The sequence below is a fragment of the Ursus arctos genome, unplaced genomic scaffold, assembly GCF_023065955.2.
Source record: "Ursus arctos isolate Adak ecotype North America unplaced genomic scaffold, UrsArc2.0 scaffold_2, whole genome shotgun sequence".
Classification (NCBI taxonomy): domain Eukaryota; kingdom Metazoa; phylum Chordata; class Mammalia; order Carnivora; family Ursidae; genus Ursus; species Ursus arctos.
Window position 1 is genome coordinate 17430037 of NW_026622874.1, and position 18856 is coordinate 17448892.

Sequence of the window (18856 nt, forward strand, 5' to 3'; positions counted from 1 at the left end):
GGTCCTTGGGGAGACGGCCTGCTATCCATCCCCATCCCTGCTGCCCCGTGGCCTCTGTTCTTACACTGCCATACAGAACTGCTTTCACGTGCTTAAAAATACCATGTTCTTTTGTGCCTTCGGGGCTTCCTATATGCTGTTTTCCTTACTAGGATGTCCTTACCCTAGATTCTCCTCTTTCAAGAAATTCTATACATTGTATATAACCCAGGTCTAATTATTTTCTCCTTCTTTGTCTCAAATTGCTGCCAGGTAGAATGACCTGTTCTGCCCTCTGAGTACTCATTTTACTTTATTTACAATATTAAATTAAGCCTTATCACTGTGCCATGTTTTCATGTTTCTACCTCCCATCACAAAGCCTGACCTATGGCAGGTGAGTTATAAAATTTCTTGCCGGCCTGATTGATGTATTCAGTTCAATTCAACAAACACTTACAAGCATCTATTATAGGCAAAATCCTTCACTGGGCACTTTGGAAAAATAAATTAGACATGCCCATCCCTAAGAAGCTTACAGTCTAGTTAATAGCAATAAACAGTTGATGTACTAGGAAAGCTTGGTATTTTAAAGGAACAGTTTTGTGCTGCAAAGAAACTCATTCTAATTCATTACTATGGATTTTCTTGAACAGGATTTTATTAAAGCAGAACACACCCGCTCAGGGTTGGATGGGCCGAGGTTGACTGTCTGCTGTATATAAATATGTAAAGAGGACCAAGGGATCTACAGTCTCACCTCAGGGATACTGGGGCATCAGACGTTAGGCCGTCCAGAGCCCCACTGATCTCTTGAGAAAAGTGGTGGGAAGGACTTTTGTCCCAATAGCCGCAAAGCTTAGCGAAACTGAAGAATTAAAAGGGCTGCTTCCAATTTCTGGGAAGAACGCCCTCAGTGTGGAAGGAACTCAAGTAGAGGTAGGAGAGAGCCAGACTGTAAATGTCTTTTGGGGGGCGTTGGTTGATCACTGGTTGGGGAAAATGCCATTGGGTATAACACAAGGGGAGGCCACTCAAACAGCCTTCACTGTATCGCAAGGGGCCCCTGTCTAAAATTTCTTAGGGTGGAGTATTGCACAAGCCTGAGGCCGCACTGCGGAGAGGTCTGGGCCCACCGACAACGGGGACCGCATAGCACTCTGCCAGTCACCCAAAAAGCACATTTTAATATAATTTAATGCTTTCAGGAGCCCTGCGTGTGAGGTCTTATTGACACACTTCCTACATGAGGAAACAGGCTCAGAGAAGCTGTTGTTCTCCTCCAATATCACACAGCAAGTAAACGGTGAAGCCTACTGAACCCAGACCTCCCTCAGTGACAACAGTGCTACCAGCAAGGGGACGGGCAGTGGCCCCTCATCTGCCACAGTCCCACCTGAGGATCGGGGCCAGTGGCCCAGGGAGTGTCTGCGCGGAAGGACAGCTCTAGCGGTGCCAAGCACAGTGCGTGAACTCACCGGGACCCTGCCAGGAGAAAGAGGGGACTTGGAGGCTTGGGTCCCGTGATTCCAGGGGGGAGGGGTTGAAGGGTCAAATACCGTTACACACGACTCGCAGGCCATAGATCATTCCTCAGTGACCCCGCCTCCCAACCGCTGCCTCGCCCAGTCCCGTGGCCGGCGTGGCTGGGTGAACAAGGGTATATATACCGTCCACATTTTCACATACAACACACTTTATCAACTTTATTTCCTGTGTCTAAACAGCAAAATAGGACTCCTGAGGCTTCCAGAAGGAATTGAGAGTCTTCTGACCAAGAAATAGCCTTTCAAACAACTTGAAAACTTGTTTGAGAGTGCCATTATCTGGGAGAGATGATTCTCGGAAATTTTCCACTCTAGGCTCTTCTTTCTTCCTTAGGAGGAAACACCAGCTGTGGTCCAAGGACGCTTCCTGCAGAAACTGGCTTGGGTCCACACAGCCCCCAGCCCGACCCAGCATCTCTGCAGCTCCTTGCCTCCCCTGACCAGAGCCCCGCCACCCGCGGTGCCCCTCCGACCTTCCCACCTCTGCTGCGCCTCCGGCTCCGTGAGGGGTCAGTGTAGAAGGTCAGCTGGGGGTCGTTTTCTGTCTCAGTGCCAGAATCTCCTTCAGGGTTCAGGAAGGCGGAACCAGCTATAATGAAAAGAAGCACAGCACAGTCGACATCTCCACTTTTTTCTTCATGACACCAAATCACTGGGCAAGTTCAAGAGAAAAATCGATAAAAACAAGAGCGGGTTGACTGACAATTTGGGAGGAGTAGACACGAACACTGGAGCTTCCTGATACACAGATTTATTGGAGAAGTGGACCTTTCCGTGACAGCGGTCACTGGAGCCCACCTCGACCCAGCCCAGGTTCCCCCCGACTTGGGCCCCTCCCGGCAGCACGGCCAGAGAGGACCTTCACGGATGGTGGGTGGAAAGGGACGGAAGGAAAATTTGCCTCCTCAGAAGTTAGGATATTATATTTTTGCTTTTCTCTGGTCCTAGAATTAATATACATTCAATGGGAAAAGGGGAAAAAAATAATAAAGAGAATGCAGAGAAACGTGCAAAGGGAACAACCCTAATGTCCTCTAAATCCTGTCAATCAGAGAAAAACTCTGTTCACACTTGACGTATATGCTCTCTGACTTTTTCTGATACAGAAATAGATAAAGGGTTTTTAATCTCCCCTTATAAATGGCATTTTGCTGTACCTTCAATTTTACAGCCTTGGGTTTTTTTTTCCATTTAATAAATGGGTGGGCAACTTTCCATATGAACAAATATGGATCTATCTTATCATCGTAAATGGCTGCCTGATAAGCTGCTGGACGAGAGACAGATGTGCAGGTAGTTAACTGATTCCCTATTGATGGACACTTAAGCTATTTCCAATTTCTCGCCCTTTTAAACGATGTTGTGATGAACAGCCTTTTACACACAGCTTTGCACAGTTGTCCAATTATTTCCTAAGGATAAATTCTTGTTTATGAAATTACCTGGTCAGAAGGTTTGTACATTTGAGTTTTTTGGCTAAGTAACACTCAACAGGCTTCCAGGAAGACTGGGCCCAAACACCCAGACTCCAGCCACGCCTGCGCGTCGGGCGTCCAGGATATGAATGGTCCTGCCTCTACCACTATTAAGGAATCCGCCCCCCGCAAGCCCTCCCATCACACACAGATACCTCTTGCTTTGTTGTTGATCCGCTTCCTCTGGCTACTGGAGGTGTGCGAGAGCAGAGTGGCCTGCTGGTGGTTGGAGTCCACGGGGCTGGTGGCGATGATGTTATCCTTGTATTTGTTCATCAGCGACAGCTTGGCATTGTCACTTCCTGCAGAAGGAAAAGTCAAGGCAGGTTCTTTCAGAGAAAAGTCGAAGAGAAAGTGGGAGCCAGGAAAGCTGCATGAACCACATACATGGAGTTTCACAGAACTGAAATAAGGAACCTTTAAAGGGAGAGATTGGCAGAGACTAGATACTCCTCTGATTAATGCAGGGCTACAAACTGAGGGAGGAGAGAAGGAGAGAGATGACAACTGAAAATCCAAGTTAACTGACTCCGTATTGATCAGGGTCACCACGTGTGGCCCGCTGGCTAGAGACAGAAAACAGACTCCTTTCTCTGGGGCAGCACAGAGCTTTAAAAGAAGCTGAATTTGAGTGCGTTCAGGCAGAACATGCCCTCTCCCTCTTCCATCCCAGTCCGCACCATTCCCTGCTGTCTGACATCCAGCTGCTGCACGTACTCGCGACACCTGCTGCTCTGGAACGCACTGGAGTTTGCAACCCCGAGTATCACAGGCTACCTGGTGGGCTTAGCAACGCGCCAGGTGCTATGGGGAATATAAGGCATTGAAGGCGTGTTTCCTATCCTCAAGGAGTTCCCAGACTTTAAATTTCATTAAAAAGTGGCTATTCATACAGGATCTCTTCTAGATACCAAGCAGAATGGAGACTTATTTTTTTTCCTCAAGATTTATTTATTTACTTGGCGGGGGAGGGTAGAGGGAGAGAATCTTTAAGCAGACTCCCTGCTGAGCGTGAAGCCAGATGAGGGGCTCGACCTCACGACCCATGAAATCATGACCTGAGTCGAAAACAAGACTCAGATGCTCAACCAACTGGGCCACCTAAGCGCCCCAGCATGGAGACTTCTATTGAAAAGTGACTTCCCACTTTTCAAGCCCCACTGAAAGTCTACATATCTTAAGCAATATTCGGTATGAAAAATGTCTTCTTTAAAGATAATTGAGCAGTTTTTTGAGGGATCACTGTCTTGGGGTTTTACCTAGGAGGAGTTGATTATTTATGGAAGTTCCAGAGAGAGACAGGAAGGCCACTATAAAAGAAAAGTACGGTCATTTTCTCTCTGCATTTTGTCGACCCTGATTTGGTTCAGCCCGATCAGGTCCAGGTCTTTAACACCCAGCATCTCCGTAGAAACACAAGGCATCTAAGGTCGGACAGCTTGATTGCATTCCTAATCTTCTTTGAAGAAGTACAACCTTTGTAAAGACCACAGAGGCATGGACAAGACAACACAAAGAACGACACCCACCCCAGACCAAAGTCTCCAGAGTCATAGAAAAGAACAGACACCTCTGTCCCTTCCACTTCGATGGATAATTAAATCGCCTAAGTAAACATGAGAGTACGTAAACATGCAAAAATGCCATACACACACGTTGATCTTTCTTGCTAGCTTCTTATTTCCCGGGGGGACTGCTCTATTATGTATGAAAAAGGCTCTATCTAACCCATCCTTCTGTTGGATGTAAAGTATCTCTGCTTCCAGTGCAAAGGGGCAGTGGAGAGGGATTCCATGGGTACTTGTTCTTCTGATTTCCCACATAGAAAGCAGCTCCCATTGTCTCAGGAAAGGGTGGACCCTTCTGGCCCCCCTGGGAAAGGCCACAGGTACATGCCATCATGCACGACATCCCGCTCCAAGATTAGAAAAGCTGTTCCCTGCTCGCTCCCTAGTTGCCCAAGAAGAGGAGCGACTTGCCCACCTGGGGTGAGGTCCATCCCTGCCTTCTCGTTGCAGCCCTGCAGGGAGTCCAGGGTGCGGGTGACCTGGCTGGCGAAGTCCTCTCCTCCGTTCATGCACTCCCTCTGCAGGTGGTGGCGCAGGTCGGTGATGTCGTACTCATAGCCGTCCAGGATGGGCGTCTCCCGGATGCTCAGGGTGCCGCTGGAGTTGTGGCCCTGCACGCGGGCGTTGCGCAGACTCTCCCGTCCGTGCCCGCCGATCAGCACGGAGGGAATGTAGTGAATCTCGTTGGCCGCCTCGGCGCTGGCGCTCTTCTGGGGCTGGGGCACCCGGCGGCGCTTGCACCAGCGTCGGCGAGTGTACAGAATCATCACCAGGCACAAGATGGACAGTAGGAGAGCAATCATGCCACCCTGCGAAGAGAGGACCGCAGAGACTTGTGGGAAGGTGGGTGAGCTCCTCCCACCAAAAGGCATCGCCCCTCCCCCCCCACCATCCATCGCTCACTCACTCACTCATTCATTCATTCATTCATTCAGGCGCGGGAGGCGCTTAGAGCAAGCAGCACTCAGTGGCAAAGGCACTGTCTGTGGTGAAGGGTGTTTAAGGGAAATGGAGAAAAATGGAACTGTGATGACCAGTGCATGATTTCAGTGATTCGCAGTCGTTTCTGGTTTAGCAAACAATGGGAGAGAAGTGTGTGTGTGTGTGTGTGTGTATGATTTCAGTTGTAGAAATAGCTGAGAGGGTTAGTTTGTTAAGGCAAATCTGTTACACATAAAGCTGGCTTCCTGCCAGTTTTTAGCAGCAGAATGGCATCTCGTTTCTTCCTGTTTCACATCATAAAATCAGCCACGTATAGATTCTAACTCTGGCTACATCAATGATCGGTGGGTCCCCCAAATCTGAAACCTCAAATTCCCTCTCTGTGTAATGGAGAAGGTGCCACTTAGCCTGGGAAGGTGGTGGTAAGGACGACGCTAGGGAACTGTGCAGTGCCTAACGGAGTATGTCAGGTAGAATCAGGGATGGCCTCAGCCTGACCTTAAATGTCCCCATCAACCAACCCAAAGAGAAGTTTATGTCCATTAGGGATCTACAAGCAAGTGTGTGGCAGACCCTCACATCTGAACGTGACCTTTTGGATCACTATGGCTTTAGGGGACAGCTTACTCCCACTCCCGGGGTCCCGAGTGATCTCCCATTCTTGCTCGAGGGAAGGACTGAGACCCATGTCCTGGAGTCAGGCTGGCAAAGGAGTTTCCTTCTGAACCTTCTCATGTTCCCAGGCTACCCTCTGAGGCCACTCCCTAAACACCAGGACTCCACTCCATTGTCTAGCAGAGGCCAGGATGCCATGCTCGGTGACACCGAGCCCCTCACCTTGACATCCAGGGGCACAGGGTTTGGAGGGAAGGCCTTGCACAACCGTTGCTCCCCAGCGCTCAGCGGACATAAATCTTCCAGTGCACAATCTGTATTCACTCCCTTTATTTTGGTCAGTATCTCTCCAAACCTATTTCATTAGGTGGGGTTGTTCCAAATGGTTCTGCTCTCAAAACTTGGGCTTCAGTCACTGCCACCCATCCCACAGGTTAGAGATGAAAACCCCTTATTAATTCCCGGGGGGCCCATGCACACCAGGCTGGGTCAAGATTATTCCCTCAAACACACGAGCCGGGGCTTTCTCCAGTCTTGTGAGAATTAGATCTTGAATTTATAAAGTTCCTTTCCTGATAAACCTTCCCATTTACCTTCCCTCCCCCACCAGCACCGTGAGCAAAGCAACACACACACACACACACACACACACACACACACACACAGTGTTGCTGCTTTCAAACAGGCACAGCAGCTAAGACAAGATGCAACAATCAGTTGCCGGGTGACAGGTCATGTCAGGTGGCTTTTTGGGGACACACACTGGCCTCCAGGGTTTTCAGATTTTTCCTTTATCTGTGGAACGGGTTCTGCTGGTGAAATCTCTCACGCAAGTAGACAGAGCGTAAACGTGAAGCTGCCCCAGCTGCAGTACGGGTGGGAGCGCAGGGGCAACTGTTCCACGTCGGGGCTGACTGGTGCCTCCCTGCAGCCCACTGTCCCCCCGGGCAGGCCTGCAGACGCCCCCCGCGCCCCAGCGTGGCAGCGGCCCCGGCCGGAGCCCCGCTCCAGCCGCAGAGAGCCCGTGCTCGAGTCCAGCCCGCTAGTTTCTCGGCAGGCCCTTTATCTCGGAGTCAGACCCGCCATCCTTTCCTTCACCCCAAACGGAAACTGCGACAATAGGCAATTAAGCCACACAGAAAGAATAACTTCCCGAGTGAGAGAAGTTGTCAGACATTGAATTAGGCTCGTGAAAGCGAGAGGTAATTTTATTCCCTAAAGAGCTATAACAGCAGCATAAACATCAATCTCTGAGGAATGGCTGAAACACCAACTTTCCGCTCGCACAGAGGTATCCGGGGGCCCCTCCGTGCTTCCCCTCAGTGTCTCCTCTCAGATGATCAGCACGAGCAGATGCAGGCTGAAGGCTCATTCCCGTACTTCGCAGTCAATAGCAAGAGCAGCTGTCCGGTGTGGGGCTGCTCGCGTGGATCAGACACGTGTCTAAATGTTCCATAAGGTAGGGTCAACTGTTGGCTCATTTTACCTCTGAAAAGGCTGAAACACCGAGCTTACGTAGCCAGTGCAAGGGCACACAGCAAATAACAGTAGTTCTGGAATGGGAGCAAAACGCCTCCCGTGGCAGAGCCCCCACACCTGACCCCGCACGGGGCTTGCCCGCCGCAAACACACGCACCCAGTGAGCGGTGTCCCCACAGATTGTCAGTGGGTGGGATGGGGGGGTGCACGAGCCCACTTGGATCTGTCCTCCCTTCTCCAAGGGCACATCCAGCTGACGGTGGGTCCAAAGAGGCGCCATCATAAACAAAGGACCTTTCCCTGAGCACCCCTACGTGTGCAAACCCAAGATTAGTCGGTAGTGGAAAGACAACACTCACGTTTCAAGGTCTCTGTGCTACAATGAGACAATGTGCATCACACATCACTACACGCCTGGAGGATACCATTAGATCTCAATTTAGTTAAATTTCCACAAAGCAATTTGTTTTCTCTTTCAACTGAGAGACCCACTGCAAATCTCTAGGTTCAGCCCCTCCTCTTCTGATGAAGAACTAAGGCCCAGAGAAACTACAAAACTCGAGCGTGCCAGAGTGGTTCTAGACCCGATCCTCCTCCTGACATTGCTTTGTTAGGTGCATCTAAAATTCCCTTCATCCTGGGTGGCCCTAGACACTCCATTAGGAATATTTTATATTTATTTATTTTTAAATAGCAACCTATAGGGAGCTAGAACACAAGTTTCCGATCAGCTAAGCCGGTGTATTTAGCATATATAACCTTACTGAAATGTTTCTGCTGCTTACAGTCAGTGATTCCAACCACCTTAGGTTTTTCTTAATCAGTTCCTAGTCATGAGCTCCAGCCACTTGGGGAAGCTCAGCACAGACAGAGAAAAAAGGAAGATTCTCGGGTATTCAATTTGTGGTATGGTTTCTCTGCCTCTATAACCTAAATTGGTGGCAGGTGTCACAATACTTGACAACAATTTACTAATTGTGGATTATTAAATATTTATATTTATATTTTATATATTATTTTATATTAAATATATTTCAATATATTTATATTTAGTATTATTAAATATTATTATTTATTAGTATTAGTAAATATTATTATTAGTAAATAATCACATATATAATGTTACATGCTTTTAACATGGAATATAATTTAATAATAGCATTTTGTAGTAATAATAATAATTTGTAAAATCACTACACACAAATTCCTCTGAACTGCTTATCTGCTCTGTCCAGTGAGAAGGTCCTAGGTAGGAAGGAGTAGGGAGACACCCTCCACTATACTAGGAGAAGTCATGGATGGAGCCACCTTGACAACTTTCCTTCTACAATGAGGATGTGGAAATCTGGTGCTCACAATCGATCACTTTGACATGCCTGTGATAAACCATGGTTCTTTGATCTTAGCATTATTTTTAACCACTCTACTTCTACAGAGAATTTTACGCAGCTTCAGTTTAAGTCCAAGAGGCTCTGCAGTTTTTCTTTTAAATAATCTAATGGAACAAGGAGGTGGCAGAGGAAATGGAAAGAGCCCCTGAACCAGGAGCTACACCGCCTAGGAACTTCCTGATAACCAAGTCAAAAAGGGAAAGGCAAGCTGCACTCATCTTCTTGTCTGACGGAATAAAGTTTGGTGGGAGGAGCAAACTTCCTCCAGGCATTCCACTCCAGCCAGACTTCTAGCCGGAGTGTGCGCATGAACATGCAGACAAGCTTAACATCAGCACAGGAGGCTTTGCAGAAAGCATGCAGGAGTTCACACAGGCACTCCTGGCTGTGCAGGTCTGTACTACCCGAGCAGCGCGCGGAAGTTGTTCTTCATTCGTGAGTGTTAGCTTCACTTTTATGGCATTCAAAATAAAACAAAACAAAATAAAGCAAAATCATCGAGGTATGTCTGGACCCAAATGACAAGTAAAGTTGCAGATTTTGAATATTAAAAAAAAAAACAACAACAACAATTACTGCAAGGTATGGAATTGTTTTGCTCTTTATTCATCTTTTTATGAGTTTTCTGATTATTCTATTGATTTTCCTCAACACTGTTAAAATTTAATAACTAGAAGCACGTTTGGGGTATATGAGAACTCCACATCCATTAATAAGTTCCATGCAAAAAAGAAGTGGCATTTAAAAATATTTTTTTCTTTAAAAATCAATAAATCATTTCTACTGGCTCTAATAGAGATCAAAAAAATGAAATCAGCTTTTATTTTATTACAAAACTGACATTTTCGGCACTTACCTGAGAGAATAGTATGAGGTTTGTCAGATCATTTGCAGATTTTGAAATCTTTCTGTAACAATGTTTTATAGAACATGGATGGTGATTGCCCAGGGATAGAAAGTTCTAAGCAGATCTCCCTTTTATGCTCATCCCAATCATGCAGGGTAACCACAGACCGACTCATTATCTGACCCATGTATTCGTCCTGGGTCTAGGTCACACCTCCCTCCCTGAGCCAACTCCTACTTGTCCTTCTAAGTCTGTTCAGTGAAATAATCTCAGCCAATTCTTCCCTAATTTCACTGAACTGTCCATAGAACCCTCCACATAACTCTGACCACAACTATTTTACCTTCGATTTGCTTGTCCATCTCATCTCCTGGATTACAGACTTCATGAAAGCGGGGGCCGCTAAGCTCCAGGGCCAAGCACAGTGCATGGCATAAAGGTGTTCAATAATTATAGAAGGAAGGAAGGGAGGAAGGGAGGAGAGGTCAACTGTGAATATATTTCAATATAGACATCTTCTGTGCGCTTGCCAGCAAAGCTTATTCAAGTCAGTTGCTTATGTAACTCATTCATTCAATTTATTACTCAATCATTGATGTATGTACTCACTTCAGTAAGGTGGGTTTCTAGTAATCACTGTGATGGAGATACTGCAGCGAATAATACAGGGATAGTCCCTGATCTCATGGATTTTACATTCAAGTTTGAGGAAATACTCTGTATAATTTGGTTTTTAAAGGCAAATGCAGGCACAAAAGGAAGATGGAAACAGATCACGAGGGCTGGAAATGTCATTACTCCTCCAACAGAAGAAAGTGTGGTAGCTAAAGATACCTTGGCCTGGAGGAGATACCCAAGGGAATACCTCAGGGGCCAGTGGAACCCTTCCCTCATCCCGTATCAGTGTCATATGATCAGTGAATCCCAGAATAAAGAATCTCACTCTACCAAATGTCACCAGAGTTTAGGGGTCACCTGGGTTTTGCGAACCCCTGGCAGAGAAACGGAAAAGCTGAGATTATGTTCCCAGCTACCATCTGTCAAGGGACTGCAGCCAATCAATCAGCTCACATTTCAAAGCTTCATTTCACCCTAGCAGTAACCAGAAGACTGAGTCTGAGACATAATTAATTATCCCTCAAGGCAACTGGACACACTGAATTCAAATTATATTACTCAAGGAATTAAATGGTGGTTAGAAAATAAGAATGAAATAAGACAAGTTTGGTGGCCCGTGTCTCCTGTTTTCACCCAATAAAAATGCCCAAGGGTCTGGGACTAAGGACCTCTTTTAGAGATGACAGTGATCACTTACATCTCTGGCTTTCAAAGGAGACAGACCAAGAGGAGCAAACCGTGCAAGCCCACGTGGCACCGCCGGTCATCCTCTAATCTAGTTCCAAATGCTCCAGGGGCAGAAAACAGGTGAGGTAACTAGATGACTTCAAGGTCTCGTCTGACCCTGTGTTTCTGAGCCCAGTGGAAACCTAGACCTAAGTTACTAATAGCATGGAGGCCACCAGTAAAACAGCAGGGCTAACCAGCAGAAGGGCTCTGCAAGTTGCATAACTTCTTCTTTTTTTTTTTTTTTTGAGATTTTATTTATTTGAGAGAGAGAGCACAGCTGCGTGCACACACTCGAGCACGAGTGGGGGGAGGGGCAGAGGGAGAAGCAGACTCCCGGTTGAGCAGGGAGCCTGATGCGGGCCTCCATAACCCTGAGATCATGACCTGAGCCGAATGCAGACACGTAACCGACTGAGCCGCCCAGGCGCCCCTCAAGGTGTATAACTTCTTCGAACCTTCCCCAGGCTTTCATCTAGCAAATGAAGTGACTGAAAGAAATGAACTGACTCTTCCAACTTGAAAATTTTCTGATTGTTAACACTGATTCCTGTCAAACTGGGACTAGCTCTCAACTGGTAAACTACTGGTGGAGATAATGTCCGTGAGCAATTCCTGACCCGTAGAGCCCGTATATACAGACCAAGGAAGGAATGGAGCTGATCCTTCAGGGGCGGGGCTATCAATGCTAGATAGCCAATGGAGTCCCTGATAGGGAGTTCCAAAGCCACAAGAAGGCCTTTGAAATGAGGTGATGTCATCAAAGCTGTAGTAACATGTTCTTGACCTTGAGGATCCCTTTCCTGCCAGAAGGAGTCACCAAAACGAGAAGAGCAGGCCCCTTGGTTTGTTCTTCTGGAGGATTCTCTTTTCTGCTGTGGCTGGCGAATAGAAATCCATTATCCCCTGCCCATCTCCTTCCCAAATGGAAGACAAGAGAAACATGTGAAGCATATTAAGCAGTGAGTTCAATTTATAAATTATTAGGAACATTACCTACCCTTGGGGGTTTTCTGAAGTCTTTAATCGTGTGGAAATGCTTTCCAGTTGCCACGGGCCACCACGTTAATTAAGAGGCCTCAATATGTCCTCTGGGGCTTCTGACGTGAATTGCACATCCCACTGGCAGGGGACAGGCCTGCCCTGCCTCGTCAGCCTCTCGCCGGGGCATGATTCTACGTTAGCCTGCTGCCATGAGCTACGTCAGAACCCCCGCCCCAAGTCTCCAGGTACAAGTACCCAAAGATCAGGAATGAAATAAGATGCCCCCCCCATGATCTTCTCTCATTAAAATGCCATGGGGGGGGGGAGTAAGACAGCCTTCCATAAGCAAGAGACAAACTCGAAGACTAAGAGCCTTCTAGGTTAGGTGGGTTCACATCTGAAGGCCCTTCCCACCTGAAGATGTTATGAATGAAGTTCTGCTCAAGAGGAGACTCGACTTTACAATTTTTAATTTTTTTGGTCTTTCCCAGGTCTAAAAGTTTGAATTCTGTTAGGCTTGACCACCTTCTTTCTTCTTTAATCCAGGAAGTTTGTCTCCTGTTTCTTTATGAGCCTTCGGGAGCATCATTAATGGGAGGCTGAAGCCCTACAGGCGAAGTGGCTGAAGGCTAGCGTGCCGCAGTCGGCCCGGGCTATTTCAAGTTGTCCTCTTTCAGGTTCTTTTTATAGAACTGCCTTTTTGGTTCTTGGGAGTTTTTCTTGCCTCAGAACCTTGACTTTGCTGTCCCAGAGCAGAAGAAAGAGTGCAAGTGTTCATAAGGAGCTCAGAGCTCTCTGATCCTCAGCGGCCTCGGGGGCCTATTGTTGGCCTTGATGAGAATGCCAAGGCCGGTCCAGCTGGGGGAGGCAGGGGACAGAAGCAGCTGGTGTAGGCGGGGTGTTCCCGGTCCCAGGCTACCCTCATGGATCCCCTAATTCCAAAGACTTGCTGAGATCTCTGCAGAGTGGGAGAGCCGGGAGGGATCAGGAACCCCGGGCAAAGCTGAGGTCCTGCCGTCCCGCCAGAGACAAATGGAGCAATCTGCTAAGAGGGGACGCTGCCGAGGCAGACACCGTGGATGCGATCCCGAATCCGTGTTACGTGAAGAGGCTGGCCCCACATGTAACCCGTGTATGTGCGTGTGCGTGTGCATGCACGTGCACGAATGCGTGTACTGTGCACCACAGGCAGGCTGGGAGATAAAAGGGTCCACGGAGAAGCAAAAGCACTCCAGGTCGCTGTCTCGGCAACCCATGGGCAGAGCCGCGTGAGACGGGCTCCCTCCACGGGCTGTGTGCACCAGCCCTTCAAAGCTTCACAAGCCAAGCATGAAGCCAATAAATAAATATCTCCAGCTGGATAATGCTCAGTGCTTATTCTTGGCCACGTTCCTTTCCTCCTTTCCTCTTTGTTTTTATGCAGTAGGTGATCTTGATGAAATAAAATAATAACAATAATCTGCTCCATTAGGACCAAACATTAAGGGAATTATTGAACAAGTAACAGAAGAGGCAGCTGGCACAATATATGCTAATGACCATTAGACTTTAACCCTCTTTCTCTCTGAAGATAATGGCGTTGTTAAACGCCTCTTCCTCCCATCTCCCAAAAGTCAGGCAGCCCTGCCCAAGGGGAGGTGAGAGGTCTCAAAGACCTAAGAGCTCTGTGGGCAGCAGCTGGGGCTGAGCAAATGAAAATATTAAAGACCAGTCACTGAGGGCAGGCCCTATGCAAGGTACCTGTGGGGACTCTGATGACCTGTCGGGACTCCAGTGACTTCAGATGGAAAAAAGTTGGGGGCAGAGGGTGAGAAAATCAAGATGTCAAGATTTCCCTGAATTTGGTACATACCACTTTCTGAACCAGTGGAGATTCAAAAGCTCTGTTTCTTCCCCCTGCCCCCAAAATAAGGTGGATCTTTAAAGGCTGTGCTATTCACAGATGCCTGCTAGTGGGGGGACAGGCAGAAGCCCCTTCACGTTGGCTGCAGGCCCTGATCGTATTCCTGTCCCACACAGAAAGGCACAACTGCTTGGTATGCCAGTCTAGTCACACCTTGAAGAGCCATGGGCAGCTTCCCCCTCACAATGGAACCGCCAACGGTGTGGCGTCTGCACTGGGAGAGGTGACAAGCCTACCGAGCTGAGGGTTAGTGTGAAGATCTCAAAGGTGACAAACCACCATGAAAGCATTTCTCAGCTTCTTAGAGCAATCCCATTACACATGCTTAATTCCCCCCCTAAATTCCTGCCTTATTTTGTAATTCCAGGGACACACTGCCTTGTTCCTACAGTATCGTTGCAATGAAGGAGGAAAAATACCAACCATATTTGTAAAGTATCTACCATGTGCCAAACACAGCACCTGGTGAATTACATTATGTTATTTAATCCTACCAATAAATATAAGTAGTAGAAATCAGTTTCCATTTTTCAATGAGAAAACAGGAGATCAGGGGGGTTAAGTAACTTGCTCAGGTTTTGTGGTAGTATGAAGCCAAATCAAGACTCAACCACTGATCTTAATGATTCTATGACCTGGTTGAGTAGAAAGGGGCCCACCAGTGGGCCTGGGCCCGGGCCCCAATTCCTTAACCTCCATCTTCTCTAAATTAAGCCCTGAATGGCCTTCCAGCTACACATAACCCTTAGGGTTATACAAGTAAGGATTCCCAAATGTCTACACTGAGTACCGTCTACATGGTCTGCTCTGGATGCCCCCAATCCTCCTCAGTTAAGCTTGATACTGGGTTAACCAAATGCGTAATCTCAAGCAATAATTTAATTGTGCCAGTGGTGGCCATATTTATCAGGCTGTCGTTTCAACAAAGGCAAGGAAGATCTATGGAGATACCTGTCCTTGGGTAGAGGTTTTCTAAGTGAAATCAACTGTCTTCAGGGTGGGCAGGTACAGATGCTCGAGCATTTCCTTGAGCACGGTCTACTACACGTGCACACAGACTTCGGTGTCTTTGTCATCTGTAAGCCCTTATTCTGGGTGCAGAGACCTAAGGGGAGCAGTGGATGTTTTCCACAAGAGAGCAGCACATGGAGAAAACAGCCTAGGAAGGATATGTTGGACTTGAACTCTTTCAGGGAAGCTAGGAACTGGTCACAGTTGGGTCACCTAAAAGATGGCTGGCCAACAGATTTGGAGAAGGTCTGCAGGTCATGTCTTGCGTTAGAACTCCAAGGATGATAATGGTCACTTCCAACGCAAGTCATTCACAGCTGGTCAAATCCAGGAGCTTTCTGCTCCTAAAGGACCTCTCGCTTGGAACTGACTTGACCACAATGCTGAGGAGAACAATGGACACCCGTGGTCACAGCTCTTGTAATGCTCCAGCCATGACTCAATCTTGGCATCCAAGGAAGATGCATATTAAAGCTGAAGAATTGTAGCAAAGGGAACAGGCGAGGGGATTAAGGGGAGCAGAGACGCTGACGTACAAACACGATTAGCGTACCCTATGCCAAGATATCTTCCAAACCTCTCGCTCTTGCCAACAAGCTTTGTCTGGTATCAAAGTGGGGAGGGAGAGGGAAGACTGACAGTCAAAAGAGTCTCCTCTTGGGCCATGTGCTAAGTGCCGTGGTTCTTATTTCTCCCTCTTAAAAAATTATTATAATTCGATTTTTCTCTGGAACTAATCAAGCACAAAATCTGGAGAAGAGGTCTGGTCTGAGAAGGCAATCTGAGTGAGACACTGATGTTCTCATTAGGGCAGGCTTCCTTCAACTACCAGCTCCAGCATCAGCAGCATATTGTCTTTGGCTAATCACATTTTTGCAGGCAAAGCCACTGTAAAGTCTTCAAATGCTTCCCATCATTAATTAAAAAAAAAAAAAGTTGCCCTGCTCTGCCTCCTCCCTCTCTGGCATCCCACCCACCCAGCTCCGCATGATGTCAGCTTTGTTCTTCTGGTTTTCCACGATTTCTCCCTTGTGTTTGGCTTTTGAGGGGGAGGTGATGAGGTTGACTAGAGAACCTGACACCTGTAACTCGATTTCTTCACTAGCTGTCCATGGCTCATTTTCTTCCCAGCCAGATGCTAGTCATGTCTACCAGGCTTTTGGGCTCACCAGCCAAAGATGGGTCTGAGCAGAGGGAAGCTGGAAGCAGAGTCCCAGCCACCCCTGCTCTCCCCCCAGGGAAAGTAACAAAAGGCCCAACTCTGATCCAGTTCTAATTTACTGATCAGTGGCTGGATCATGCAGTGTGAATCCACAGGTCAGCCTGATCTGGCCAGAGACTCTCCCATGATACAAAGACAGTCAGGGGTTCTTGCTTCCAAGGCAACTGATGAGACAGACATCATCTTTCCAGACAATGCATTATTCTGTACCTGGGGTGGGCATGTGTTGCTGACACCGTGGGGGCCATTCCCAGCCAACCAGCAGCATCATTATGATTTAATTCAGATCACAGTGTTCATGGGATTTCATTTTTCCACTTTTTAATAGAGGTGATTTCTTTTTTCTATTCTTAAGATTCAGTGTTATTGTAAGAGAGGGGGAGAGAGAGAGCAAGGGAGGGTTGAGAGGAGGCGGGGGAGAGGGAAGGAGAGAGGGGACACAGGCATGGGGTAACAGGGCGTGTCCATACCTATCCCTGAGCCTTTGCCCTCTCCTTCCCTGACATGCCCTCCCTCTCTCCACCTCTGCCTCAGCCCCTCATGCCCTTCCACAGCCCCAGCAGAAGTCCCTCTCCTTCCCAAAACCGACTTTGATTTCTCCAGTCTGCAGACATGTTGTTTTCTCCCCACTCCGAAAGCATCCATGGGCATTTCTTAATTAATCTTTAATCCCTAATTCTTCTGTGTCCTATCTCACAGCTCTGACTGCACTTGCAGGTAGAGACCCTGGTTTAAAAACTTAACTACAGCCCCAGCCTCAGCAAAGACAGGCTCTGCTTGATTAATTAGGGGGAGGCTGGCTTGACCAGGTTGATAAAGCACAAATAGCATGACTTCCATGCTGTTTATCGACTCAGACTTAAGGCCTCCTTCTGGAAACCCATCTTCATGCCTCTCTGCGGGCTCCTCCGCCAGTCCTGAGACATTCCCTCATCTGCAGAGCCTCCCAGCAAGAAGTCAACTGCAGTAGATGCCAGCTTCCTCAGCCGCAAGGATGTTCAGATGGGAGGTCCACGCTCCAGACCCATCACGCACAGGATATTAGCTGTGCTCTCAGAGAGCACGATGGCTTCTACTTATCCAACCTCGTTGCCACCCACACCTTTTTGTACCTCAGCAAGCCGCTGTGGGATGCCAGGGGCCTCACTTAAATCAACGGGGATTTTTTTTCTGGAAAAACAAACGGGCCTGTATTTGGATCTGACTTTCTTGCTGTATTCCACGGAACTCTTCACGAATAGAGTCTCACCACCAGAGGTTAAAGAAATTTGTCACCACATGTTTTTTGTTACTGAGATATAACTGACATGCAACGTTAGTTTCAGGTGTACAACATAATGATTTTTGTCTATACTGGAAAATGATCACCACATTAAGTCCAGTTATAAAACATCTATTTAGCACCTAATTATGGGAAAAATCTGTACTGTGTGCTTTACAAAAGGAATGGTGTAAAGAAAGTCCCTTCTCTGGGAAACAAAAGCTTTCATTTTTGTTTTCATTAATATAGACATTACCTGTATTTATGTATGCACATATATTTACATTTATATTTCTGTTTCTGCAGAGGGACTGCAGGTAGGACGGAGAAGTTCTCGTTAACTCCATTCTGTACCGTGGCAAGTATATCCACCTTACAAGAGGGCCACACGCTGTCGGGGCCAGCGCTTCCCGACAGTTTTCTCTACCACCACACCATGACAGATGTGGCCTCCAAGCTGGGTAGACCCCCCAGCACACCCAGTACCGGCTGTAACTGTGTTTTTCTCTCTCCATCAAGAAATAAGACCAGACTGCAAGCTGAGTGAGAACGACCTTATTATAAGGCATTTATAACACAGACTCCACTCTGACGGAGAAAAGGAAACCACTCACAAATCTCGGCACTTCACCATTGTTAGTATCAAATTCAGTTGCCACACTTGACAATTGATGGGGACATGGCACCGTGGCTGAGAACTGCAGAGGAAGACGGGAAAGAAGAAAGAGAGAGGAAAACTGAGGAGCCCTTTGTTCAGAGGCAGGCCGGTCTGGGGAGGAGCCCTCTAAATTTGTAACACAAGGGGGCACCACCCCAGTCCTTAAGCCATGCCTGGAGCACTCAAGGCTGAAGTCCTCCCTCTGAAAATATTCCACAGTGATTTTGCTCAGTATCAACTAAATACCAATCTTAAAGATTTGGTAGATGATCACTGATAGATGGACAGAGAGACAAAGATGGCCCTGTGACCTGGCCAGCTCTGGTGTGTAGTAGGACAGTCTTCCCTAGGCTTCCTGCTCCAGGATTATGCGAAGGGAGGAAGGGAAGTGATGGTTTGTGGGGAGGAGGGAGCCACACTGCCAGAGAGGAGACCTGAATAAAACAGCGCCCTGAAAGTTCTGCAAGACAGGGGCAGGTGCACTGACTGACCACCCGCTCCTGTCCCCACCAGCGCCACTTACCAGCCACTTAGCGCTTGCACAAACCCTCTGAGCCCCAGGTTTCTGTGTGTCAGAAAAGCCCTTGCTCAGCCTTCCTTGTGCAGATGGCCGTTCATTCCCAAGGTCCC

At 47.6% G+C, this 18856-nt stretch overlaps 1 protein-coding gene across 2 annotated transcripts in view; it reads right to left on the reverse strand.

The window, feature by feature from the left end:
- ASTN1 (astrotactin 1) overlaps nt 1-18856 on the reverse strand; it is a 290412-nt gene that overhangs the window by 147597 nt on the left and 123959 nt on the right. For both annotated transcript variants that reach the window (XM_026509292.3, XM_044387798.2), the window contains exons 3-5: nt 4985-5378; nt 3157-3303; nt 2008-2115 (exon numbers count right to left, since the gene is read on the reverse strand). In XM_026509292.3, coding sequence (XP_026365077.1) covers nt 2008-2115; nt 3157-3303; nt 4985-5378 — 649 coding nt within the window. The remainder of the gene's footprint in view (nt 1-2007; nt 2116-3156; nt 3304-4984; nt 5379-18856) is intronic.